The sequence below is a fragment of the Bombyx mori genome, chromosome 15 (genome assembly GCF_030269925.1).
Source record: "Bombyx mori chromosome 15, ASM3026992v2".
Taxonomy (NCBI): Eukaryota; Metazoa; Arthropoda; class Insecta; order Lepidoptera; family Bombycidae; genus Bombyx; species Bombyx mori.
The window spans coordinates 3,539,773-3,553,052 of record NC_085121.1 but is presented as its reverse complement, the minus strand read 5'-3'; the positions used below and the strand labels follow the sequence as shown (position 1 = coordinate 3,553,052).

The 13,280-nt window shown below is 37.5% G+C and overlaps 1 protein-coding gene across 1 annotated transcript; it reads left to right on the top strand.

The window, feature by feature from the left end:
• The first annotated feature begins 1,261 nt into the window (after window positions 1–1,261).
• Hel (hatching enzyme-like protein) lies at window positions 1,262–12,902 on the top strand. The gene is given in 6 exon segments (NM_001135883.2): window positions 1,262–1,393; window positions 1,898–2,110; window positions 8,321–8,430; window positions 10,936–11,146; window positions 12,241–12,377; window positions 12,742–12,902. Coding segments are annotated over 6 exon segments (885 nt in total). The 5' UTR covers window positions 1,262–1,275; the 3' UTR covers window positions 12,838–12,902.
• The last annotated feature ends 378 nt before the right edge of the window (window positions 12,903–13,280 follow it).

The window sequence follows — 13,280 nt, the reverse complement described above, 5'->3', positions numbered from 1 at the left end:
CCTGAAGAAACACTAAATAGACAAAATAAAACAAATCACACAACCTCACTCTTCGCGTTCCCTCCAAAAAGTCTAAATGGAATTCATTGGAAAAGTGAGTCTTAATTACTACCATTATGAAAGACAATGACAATAAGAAATGCTGACGTCATCATTTTAAACCAGTTCCTCCGTCATCAGTCGCTGACGTCATCATATGTAACAACAACTTGGTCCCAGTCACTCCGTCATATACATTCGAAATGGCAGTCACTACCATGCCTACTTTGCGGCACAAGTACCTACCCATGCACGCTTACATAATGGCCCATTGTCAGTAATTATGATTTGTTGGTACCGTTCACGACGCTACTCCGTCATTATAAAAGTTATTCCTGAACAAATGAAGTCGTCGTAGCCCAAAGGATAAGACAATCTTAAATTACGTTCATTTAGTATTCTTTTGTTTTTGGGAATCTTTTTGGTATTCGTGACGTGGTGAAATTAAATTAGCCAATTTCATAACAACGACTTGGAGTAGGTCGCAGAAATCCGCTACACGTCCTTGCGGATCCATCAGATCCAATAACCTTGCATTAGACGCCTTCAGCTCTAACACTGGGAGTAGGCTTAGAAACCCCGGTAACCGTACTCGTCGAACTCGACAAAGAGGTCGACGTGCAACCTAACCCATGCATCAGTCCGCTAAGTTTCTCGCCGGATCTTCTCAGTGGGTCGCGATTACGATCCGGTAGATTCATTCGCAAAGCAATTGCTCTTGAGTTGTTGTTAGGTTTCCTTCGGAGGCGTTCGGTCAGTTGTTAGCAAATCCCATTCCTCCTGGCTGAGCCTTTGCTCGCCCACCTGTCCTGGTGAAACTGGAAAGGCCTCCGGGCTACCAATTATCTTTCAGTCATAAAAAAATGGATAAGAATAAATGTATGGAAAAATATGGATAAGGCAACGTAGACCGATCGTTGTGGCGAGGTTCGGGGGATGCCTATGTTCTTCAGTGGACGTCTGTGGGCTGAAAAATAAAAAATAGATACCGTCACTTGGTTACATATCACCATCTCACTTGTTTCTACCGCGAGGCTCGTGAGCTCTTTTGACCGGCTACGTCACATGAACAACAAAAAAATTTTAGCAATTCACGTACGTTAAATATTGTTAATTAAATACAAGTAATAAACCGAATCCAATCAGTGACTTGTCAATTTCTATCGATCACAGATATCACGATAGACTATGATATAAAAGTAGTGCTCGAAGTTTTATTTGCAATATTGAGGGACGATGTTGCGTATTGCAGTATTAGTTACTATCGTCTGCTCCGCGTTGGCCACGCCCGCTGTCGTGAGGACTAGAGAGGAAATACAGGCTTTCAGAAGCTTCCTGGAAAGCATCAAATCCGGTGAGATTTTATACAGCTTATGGTGTACATGGAATCAATAAAGCACTTTAGAAAATCGATTTTTTATAAACGGGAATGCTAACATTGCATTAAATTATACGTAATGCAATGTACCTATACTTACCGCTACTTCTTTCCCTTTACACTAAATTTTTTACACAATTTGTTTATTTCGAAGTTAGGACGTTAAAAATTGTATTAAAAATGCTTCTTCGTTTACTAGCTAAGTAAGCTAAGCTAAGATTCACGAATCGCAGCTATATAGTCAAATTTACGCGTAATTCCGGTTTTTCTCACGTAATTCTTTTCAATTTCTGACGTTTCATATAATCGAAATTTTCTTGGTTACAATACTGAGTTTTATAGGTAAAAACTATTTCCGTCTTAAGGTGTGAACGGTTTCAAAATAAGAAATTTTGCTTAATTATTTATTTTTATTCCATTACGAGTATTATGGAAGTTTTGTTATTTTAAAGTTGTTCAAGCAATCTGTTCTTTCCATAGGCGATGGGAGTCAGTTCGCCGCGAGAACCATGACCAATCCTCTGGCCAACCCTGAGGAGAACAGCGGCAAATTCCAAGGAGATATTGTCCTAGACGACTTCATGATTGAAATCCTACTCAGGCAGTACGCAATGGGGCGTAACGCGTACACGTGGCCCAATACTAAGTGGCCGAACAACACCGTTGTTTGGGAATTTGGAGAGGGGGAATTTGGTAAGACTATTAGTAATTAGTATTATTGGATTTTCTTGACTAAATTTAACCGTTAAAATTTTCATTGTTTCCAATTTTGGTGGTATATCTCATCCTCGCTACTCGGAGATAATCGTGCACGGTGGAAATAAGGATGGTGGGAATCTAGTCAGACACACGCATTGGAGCAGTCCAATGCGCAGAAGCGCAGGCTTCTGCGGTTTTTTTCCTTCCATTTTTCCGAGTAGCCAAAGACAGGATGAGATTCCACAACATAGTCATTCGTTGTCATGAATGAAAGTGTTCAGGACCCTAATACATGAGAAGCACGACTGAAGGAATGTAGATTTGTAGGTTAGAGATATTTTTTTAAATAATGGGTCTAAAATTATAGTTTCCAGTTTGAGACGCCAGGAAAAACCATGGTAATACACACAAATACATAATGTAGAATAATTCTCTCATCATTAAAAACGCCAGCGATTCCATCTTTTAATAGAAAAATTAAATGGTATTTTAGATTTTGCTGGTTCAAAAATAAGCTGTGTTCCTAGATTTAAAAGAAATTAGAAGATGTCCAAAACTTAAAAATACATTAATAAGAACTTGTGACTCGTGATTTTCACGAGGATTCCATAAATAGGCAAAAAAAAAAATCAGAGCAAGCTCACTGGGAGTTTTCTTAGTAGAACAGCGTAGACTTTATTACACATGAAAACAGAAACAACCGAAATACAAAATAATACACACAATACGCAGTCTTATTGCTCAAATTTATCTTCGCAATCCTTCTATTGAAATTTCTAATTATAGACGGAAATATAAATTCGCGTCAAACTGGTAAAATACTTGTGTAAATACCGAAAGGAAGGTTTAAATAAATATGCCGATTTGCAAATGTTATATTAAAATAATTGGACTTTTAATGCATTTAACTATGGAATAAAAAACCGCGGGCACTAGATAGTGAATGTTCGTCACATAAACCTTAAAATGTAGGTGAATAGTTTGAATCGCGCTAACGACATTTTCAGGATGAATTTGTATACCTACGTATTCGTTTACAAATTCCATATTCGAACTATCGAGACCCTTCTCTTTACCGTACCGTATTTTATAAACATTCTGGTCAATCTTCCTCGGTACATAAATATTATTATGACTTTGTATTTTTAATAATTATGTATATACAGGGTGTCCCAGAAATAATGAATAATCCTGAAACATCTCATAGTTCTTTAATAAAAGTTAATCTGAACTTAAAATTTAATAATGAAATTTGGTATTTATTCTTTATTTTTAATTTGGGTACTACCTAGGAAATATTTTTTTTATTTTTTAGTTTGAGTCCCCAATAGCTCTACTAAGAGGTGTTTCAGGATTATCCATTCTTCTGGGACACCCTGTATATACTGCTCTCATACAGTTTCATTATATGCAAAATGTTTTCGTATAACTGTTTCAAAATCAGATACACAGTTTTTTTTTTGTTGCTTAGATGGGTGGACGAGCTCACAGCCCACCTGGTGTTAAGTGGTTATTGGAGCCCATAGACATCTACAATGTAAATGCGCCACCCACCTTGAGATATACTGCCCCACCCTTCAAACCGAAACGCATTACTGCTTCACGGCAGAAATGGGCAGGGTGGTGGTACCTACCCGTGCGGACTCACAAGAGGTCCTACCACCAGTAAAAATGAGCAAACTTTGTAATTTATTTTACTACTAACCTAAAGTACATGATTGCTGTTATCACAAGGTTAAAATCAAATACCTATCATACATATAACTGTGTCGCTGAGCTAGTTAATTGCTTTTCGCTTGAATCGAAATCGCTGTTAATCGAATGATTTCGATCGATTGATAAAGTGAGTAATTAAATAACAGTAATAATGATAAAGGTTGTGGGTGACTCACATGTATTTATTTATTTTATAATATTTTATTATAATTACACTACACAACAACACATACATATTTTATTTTATATCAACACATTCATTTATCACACAATCATACAAAACATTATTTACACTAAACAAAATAAAATTCACAAGCAAAGTCAGGCGATAACTGAAGTATAGCGGCGGCGATATATTTCGCTAGTACATCGGTCGCATTTTTACCGATCCACCGCCACCAGTCGAAATCTGACTTGCGAGCGCGCATCCCGTATTATCTTTTCTGTTCTACGCCTTTTATAATATTTGCTGTTTGTTTCGTGTACCGCTTGTGTTGCTTGGACTATCTATTTTTCTCCTTCTTTGTATATTTTGTTCGTCTTAAATAAAAACTTTCTTTGTGTACTTTTGTGTTTGCAAAGACTTTCTATTACAACCCAAGACGACCAAAAAGGTAATCTACATAATACGTCTTATCCACGAGAATAACAATCAAAACACCTAATTTGCAAATTACGATATGGCGATTTGCATTGACTAATTAATAATAGTATCATTATTTTAGCTAATTATTTATTTCGTGATTGGTAAGATGCCCATTGTAAATTTGCACGGTACAAACATACAGTTATTCCATTAAGCTATGTTATGGTTGATTTTTTCTAAATAATTACGTATCTAATTGTATTTTTTTTATTGCTTAGATGGGTGGACGAGCTCACAGCCCGCCGAGTGTTAAGTGATTACTGAAACCCAGACATCCACAACGTAAATGCGCCACCCACCTTGAGACATAAGTTCTAAGGTCTCAGTGTAGTTACAACGCCTGCCCCACCCTTCAAACCGAAACTCATTACTGCTTCACGGCTGAAATAGGCAGGGCGGTGGTGCGTATCCGTGCGGAATCACAAGAGGTCCTACCACCAGTAATGACGCAAATTATAATTTTGCGGGTTTGATTTTTATTACACGATGTTATTACTTCACCGTGGAAGTCAATTGTGAACATTTGTTAAGTACGTATTTCATTAGAAAAATTGGTACCCGTCTGCGGGATTCGAACACCGTTGCAGATACGAATGCACCGGACGTCTTATCCTTTAGGCCATGACGACTTCATTTATTGTATTCACAAATAGACTCTTCCACAGGTGGTAGAACACATTGTGTAGAGTAGGCTGGCATATTCTTTTATCATGTCATTAAAGATTATTATTAAGGGTTAAACCTCTCCAGTACTATATCCATTGCAACATGCCTTTTTTTTTTCGGGTAGAGGGCCGAACCTCCTACGAGGTCCCCGCGCAAAAGGGGCCCGCGGGGTATGTGAGACTCAACGGTCTGCATGGTGTTGTGAGCAGACCGCGGGCCCAAGGATTTTAGGGCCCACCCACTAAACGACTCCCCTGCACTCTTACACCCGACGTCCGATCTCCTCCGAGGTCAGAACCCGGATGAGGTAGGGGGGCTACCGCGGTCAACACTACAACTAGACGGCGCGGCTCACCCCAAGGACGCCCAGCCGACGGAGCCTTCGAGGCGAATCGAAGGCTCTGAAACGTCGGCCGTCTCAGTACGGCAGCCCGTCGGGCCGCCCAGACGGTGCCGCTGGTGTCCCGGAATACCCCGCTGGACCAGAACCAGCCTGCCGGGTCGGGACGAGATACACCGTCGACCAGTCGCTCTATTTACTCCACGGCAGCGCGCTAGAGTGCTGGTAGCGCGCCTCGCGGCCTCACCCCCTCAGGTCGCCCCTTGACCTTCACCGGGGGGATTGCAACATGCCTTAGGGAAGGTTTTTTTTTGTGTTTTAATTTTACTTCATCCGTCTTCTGGTTCTATGCTATGAATTTTATTATTATAAACTTTTATAAAAAAAAATATTAGATTTCAAAATTAACTAGAGGATGACCGGTTTTTTTTTGATAAATTGTGTTTTTTAGAAATTATATTTAAATATGAATTACACATTTATATTATATTGTTATTTTTAAAAAGATTTTGATATAAAAAAAAGTTTATGTTTAAGTAGATTATCGATAAAGATTATTGATAAAACAACATTTACTGAAAATAAATCGTAGGTAGATCGATTTATCGCCCCCGAAATCCCCTGTATACCTACTAAATTTTATGAAAATCGTTTCCGAAATTCAGATTATTTATATATATATATTTGTTGCCTAGGTGTGTGGACGAGCTCACAGCCCACCTGGTGTTAAGTGGTTACTGGAACCCATAGACATCTACAACGTAAATGCGCCACACACCTCGAGATATAAGTTCTAAGGTCTCAGTATTGTTACAACGGCTGTCCCACCCTTCAAACTGAAACGCATTACTGCTTCACGGCAGAAATAGGCGGGGCGGTGGTACCTACCCGCGAGGACTCACAAGAAGTCCTACCACCAGTACGAATACGAATATATATATATTTATACACAGGGAATTGCTCGTTTAAATATATAAGATAAGATGTGTATTTGTGCTGTGCTACACTGTGCTGTGGCCCGTGGTCTTGCCGAAAACCAGCGCTAGTTGTTTACCTAAAACTGGCACCATGCTAAGTCCGTATGATCTTTGCGATGAAACTCAAGCGTACTTCTATTTTCCGTTAGGCAGGCAGCGGCTTGGCTCTGCCCCTGGCATTGCTGAAGTCCATGGGCGACGGTAAGCACCCATCATCAGGTGGACCGTATGCTCGTCTGCCTACAAGGGCAATAAAAAGAAAACGCTATTAATTTAACTGCCTTGGTGGTGTAGTAATTAGCTGACCTAGCTATTGCGGGCTGGCTGCCTGCGGGATCTGAATACCACTGCATCGTTAGATACTAATGCACCGGATGTCTTATCCTTTAGGCCACGACGACATTGATATTCAATTCAATTTTCAATTATAAAATTGGTATGTATTTGTCCTACACTGTGCTGTGGCCCGCGGTCTTGCTGAAAACTAGCATTAGTTGTGTGTGTTTACACCGTAAATCCGTATAAACTCTGAGATGAAAGAAAAGCGTACTTTTATTTAAGCGTATTAACCGTTGATAATTATAATTTGACTGTCTCGGTGGTGCAGCAGTTAGGGGCCCTGATTGTTACGCAGAGGGTCCCGGGTTCGATTCTCGCATCGGGCCAATATATTCGTTTGATGGACACGTTTGTTTTCTCTTTGTCTGGATGTTTATTATCATAAGATGTATTTATATAAACGTATATAAGTATGTATGTCAAACTCTGGTACCTATAACACAGGGATGCCTAATTTCGGGCCTGATAATCGTACATGATTTGTTTTCAGTTATTTATTATAAATAAATTAATAACATTTCTTTTCTTTTTTAAAGATTTACCTTCTGCTACAGTTTTTGTATTAAATTCAAATTAGTAAGATGTTTTTTTCGAGACCCTCTAGACGCCTCTGTCTCTAGACGTCTCTGTCAATAAATAAAATGGCATTCATTATTAAAACTAACTATATAGTTTACTTGTTCCGTCGCCTGTCACTATACAGTATTATAATAAAAGTTTAAAATTGTAAATATAACGTGTTACAAAATATCCCGTAAAAAATTTATTAATTATCAAAGCCAAAAAATTTGTCAACCCTAGTAAGCTGTTATGTCAGGGAACCAGATTATATAACAGACAGACTTACATACCAATTTTACCTAATAATGGCTTACTTTATTAGTTTTTCTATTGTTCATTCATAAGTGGTAATATATCGATGATAAATGCCTTCTACCTCAATACAAGAATGTCCTTATACTGGCTTATACTCGATCGATATCCTACAGCTGTTTCGAGTTTTTTTCCAACATTTTTTGCAAAATAACGATGCTTTCTAACTCGGAATATTACAATACTTCTCTGTAAATTGGACGTTTATTATGAAAAAGTAGGTTTTCCCTTGTTTCGTTAGGTTAGGTTAAAATTTTGTCGTTCCGCGAATTAGGTAGAAATGTAGGTACATTCTGCGTAGTTTACTCTTTGATTTTATTGAAATAGGGTTTACACATCAGTGAAAAAAATTTTTTTTTTTGGATGTGTTACTACCTTTCTTAAATATTGTGAATGGACTCGTTTTAATGCTCCATTTAACCCTTTATAGTTAGTTAACACCCTGCATAAAAAATGGAAACTAAAAAGTATTTAAATAAATAAATAAAAAGTAATAACTAATAAAGTAAAAGTAATAAACTAAAAAGTATTAAATAAATAATTTTTATATATTTTATATATTTAGTTTAGTAAATATTATAATTATTAATCGCTCGCACATGTCTAATAGAATTTCTTTTAGTATAATAAATTGAAATGTTTCACAGGTCCTCGTCAGCAAGCCGCCATCGAGGAGGGGATCAGAGACATCGAAAAACACACATGCCTCAAGTTCCGTTACCGCGAGGCTGGAGACACAGCCTTTGTCAGACTCACCGTGAGTATCATTGTCATAAGGTACAAAATAAAAAGCCTCGGCTTTTACTCGTAATCTAATGAAAACGACTTTCATATAAGCCATGCGATGCTCTTCTTCCCCTTCTTTTTATAGTATTGCAAGTAGTTTGTTGCAATGCCATTGTTGCCAGTGTCGAGTTTATAAGAATCTTTAATTATTTTAACACACATGTGCAGGCGACTGCGCGCATATATACCTTAAGGTCTATATTCGCCTGAACACGACGGTGACGGTATTGTAAGGTATTCGCAAAAAAATAACTATTTAGATAGTTGCTGTTATGGATTTTCAACGATTTAGGTAAACTAGTGGTCGAAAGCTAGCTAGTAGTCGAAATTCGACTATAATTAATTGAAATTAAAAGTTTGTAAACTATTATGATTCTATTTTCAAAGACTAATATACTTCTATAATCACAAATTTCGCCAGGACTACGCTATAGAAAAATATTAATAAAGACAAACAATATTTAATCTATTCTCATTTTGACCACAGAAGTCAAGAATAAAAGTTTGACAATAAATAAATAGTATGGATGTGTGTTGCTTCAAATACATGGTAGTGTGTGTAGTGTTTTTCTTATTGATTTAATGCATTTCTTAGGCATAATTTAAAAAAAAATTAACATTTCGCACTCCTTCTCTATATTCTCTATAAGTGTGGAAAATTTCATACTCCTCTGTCCGCGCAATTTTCGTAAAAAGGGATACAAAGTTTTTCCTTCACGTATTAATATAATAGATTTATAAAATGTTTACCAAAATAATATTTCTACAGTATTAGCCATCATACACTTGGAGTTGCGTAGTACTTTTTAATCAATCATCAATAAAATCAATTACTATAACAACATTGAATCTACAATTACGATGCTTAAGGCCTATATTGGATTATGATATGATCGATATTTTATCTTCATGACAGTATATATGTCGATAGCTAAGTTGGTCGGCTGCTTAGATGAACACGTAAATGATTATGTATTCGTATCTTTTTCACAAGATTAATATATATATGTGGGAACGTTCATGAGTAAAAGCGGGATGAATATAGCGAAATTCTTCATTTTACTTCACAATCACTTCGTACACGTCTTTCTAAAGCTCTTTCTTATCTTCCTACCCACTTTAACCTTAAACTGCTATCTCTTACTAATAGAATGTTGCCACTGCAATAGGCAGATAAATAAATTTAAAAAAAAAAAACTGAAAATACGCAATAAACATAACACTACCCACATATTTCCTACATAATCGTTGGTAGCCTAAGAGGCTATTACAACTTCGCGCGGACCGGTAGGTGAGCTCACGGGCTCAACCTGAGAGAATTGTTAATACTAGCCCTAACAAGAGCAGTGCTTCGCTGAATCTACTACTGGATTGGAATCGCGACCCACTGAGAATATCCGGCGAGAAACTCAGTGGGTTGTGTCTATGGGCTAGTTTGCACTACGAACTAATCATCGGAGTCGGCGAGTTCAACGAGGACGGTGATCGGTGCTTGAGGAACCTAAAAGCACCGAGATTGGATCCGGGGAATCCGACAAGACATGATTTGGGCGACGGCGGCTTTGCTCTATTATTTTTCTATTAATAAGTTTATTTTTTAATTTTGTAGATAATTGAATTAGAAATAAAAAAAAATCAACTTATGCAATTATAATTAGACAATAATAATTTAATATTAAAACAATAATAAAATAACACCACGCTGTATTTATAAACATTAACAAAAGCAAAACATTAACTGTCCCCTTCACACTCATAAGCTAGACCGCGCGAGAGACAGATGGGCAAACTTTTCATGATGCGCATGCAGTGCGACGTCACGCCGCGCGCTTATTCACAAACATTACAGAAGTGCAACGTGTGAATGTGTTGAACGCGAGCTACATGGTAGGCGGAGTGGGAGTGTTAGGTTTTATTTTCGGTACGGAATTTCTTGATTCGGTCGCCGTGCTCAAAACCCGTGATAAAAGCTATGAAATAGCTTAAAAAAATTTAGAAAAAGGATAACGTTGCAACAGAAATACACGTTGTGAAGTTTAAAATATAAAATTTATTGTATGCTTAAAACAATAATTGAATTCAATAAATATTGACGCAGTTTTGATGTTGTACAAGGTGTTAATTGAATAACTGAAAATCAATTAGTAGTTCCATCAGACTGGAACAGCGCCCCAGCGCTAAACGTAGGCAAACGTTTGAACTTCATACAAATTTGAATTAACTTTTACGCTAGCGAGAACGTTTAAAAATTCGCACTAAGCATACTGGTGTGCTGTAAACTCATCTGCCCTTAAATAGAATTAAAAATAATATTACAAAAACTTTGAAAAGTTTAGAATTTTAATATGAGTGACAAAAATGATAGCTGTAATAAAGCTGAGTTGAGTGAAGTAAGAATGGCAGTCCTATATACAGCGTGTGTATTAATTTATTAACTTTTTTTAATTTTTTTTTTTAATTTGTATTATTCGATCAGGGCGGAGCTGGTGGATGTTATGCCCACGTCGGTTACTGGGAATCACGAGGCGTGCACGTGTTGAACCTTGCCCGCAACGAGCCAGGAGTGGGCTGTTTCCGCCACGCCACCATCGTGCACGAGTGGATGCACATCCTCGGCTTCCTCCACATGCAGTCCACCCACAACAGAGACGACTATGTTAAGATCGTCAAAGAAAACATTACGCCTGGTAAGTAAACAATACACGTCGCGTTCATATCCTGAATGAAGATAACATTTATATATTTAAAGATGAATTGCTGCTCGTTAGTCTCGCTAAAACTCGAGAACGGCTGGACCGATTTGGCTAATTTTGATCTTAAATCATTTGTGGAAGTCCAGAGGTTTAAAAGGTAGATTAAATGTGAAAATGTTCTGAATTAAATAAAAATAACAATCTTGTTTTACCTTTGATGAGTCCTCCTTCGGTCGGATTCCTTTTTTTTTAAAGTTTATTTTATACAAAAGTTTAGGTCTTTTGTTTGTCAATTGAGGCACTACTACGAAGTCTGCCGGATCAGCTAGTTCTCAATAAAAGTATTCAAAGAAAATAGCATTGAAAGTCAATGCTATTTGCAATTATGTGGGGAGCTCCGAACATTACTATACGCTTCAATTAAATATCTAATAAGTTATGTAGCACGCTAATTATGACAGCATTTCTTTGTAACGATACTCGTCGCCACGAATTAGCTATTATTTATTACCGTGTAAAATTTGTTTAGTAAAGTTAAACGATAAATTTAGGACTAAAATTTTTTTACATTTTTACAAAATCGAAGTATCAAAAGTCATCAACGTTTTGTTCTGCCAGTGCCGCATAAAGTTAGCGGGGACCTTGTAGAAAATGTGAACTGGGGGTCCTAAATTGCATTGCTAGCACTGCTTCCTAAAATCCACCCGTGATCACGGTGCTGGCATATGCTGAATAACAATGTTCATAATATAATACCACTAGTATCATACCTAAACGATCACGGTATGGCCAGCGCTAATTATGAACACTTAAATATGAGGTGTGGGGCTATTTTTTGTAAGGGCTATAAGGCTTAATTTAGTAAGGAATAAGGGCGAGGCCCACCGAGCCCGTATCATTGGGGCCTTTCATGGCTAATCCGGAATTGTATTTTGTGCATATACATAAAATCAAATAACTACAAATTTAATCCACATATTTTGACTGTGCCACTACCAATATTCCTAACGTGCTAATGTTATTTGTACTGTAAAACCTACGCACTGTCATAACAGCTTTATTTGTACCTTACTGCTATTAAACTTCAGGTCTTCAGCACAACTTCGACATCTACACACAAGATCTCGTTGGTAACTTAGGCGTTGAATACGACTATGTCAGTTGTCTGCATTACGGACCTTACGCATTCTCACAAAACGGGGAGAAAACTATCGTTGCTCTGCAGGTAAGAACTCATTTTTCCACCACTTTTTTTTTATTGCTTAGATGAGTGGAGGAGCTCAAGGCCCACTTGATTTTATTGGTTACCGGAGCCCATAGAAATCTACGACGTAAATGCGACACCCACCTTGAGATATCAGTTCTAAGGTCTCAGTATCCTTCCTTATTAGTCAGGCGTATTTGTAAATTATGGAATCTAATTACCAACAAAACGACCTTGTTTTGGATTTTCTACAACAAAAGATCTTTAATAAACACTCCATACATTTGTTGTGAGCCTGAAAAAAATGCTCAAAGAAACATTACAATTCAATAAGTAACAGTAAGACATATTGCCAAATATTTACGTATTGTTCTATCACTTTCAGGAGCACGAGGGTGTGATGGGTCAGCGTTTGTATGTAACCGACGATGACTGGCTTCGCATCAACAGACATTACAACTGCGAAGGAGCTTGGAACTAAGCCGCCATCAAAACAATTAAGTGAAGCAACGCAATATTACCTAATAATAAAAAATAATAATTAAATTGTTGTTTTTCTCTGAACACGCCAGGAGCATACCTCAAGTATCCTGGTGCGATCCACGGCTCATGTATCCGGAATCGAAATTTTGTAATTAATACGGAAAAGCAATTGAAATTGTGTGCAGTCTTTTAATGACAGAGTAACGTGACGCAAGGTGACTGCATAAGTGCATTTATATTTCTGATATGGGTGGACGAGCTCACAGCCCACCTGGTGTTAAGTGGTTACTGGAGCCCATAATCATCTACGACGTAAATGCGCCACCCACCTTTTTAATTTTTTTTTATTGGTTAGATGGGTGGACGAGCTCACAGCCAACCTGGTATTAAGTGGTTACTGGAGCCCATAGACATCTACGACGTAAATGCGATCGCGATAAA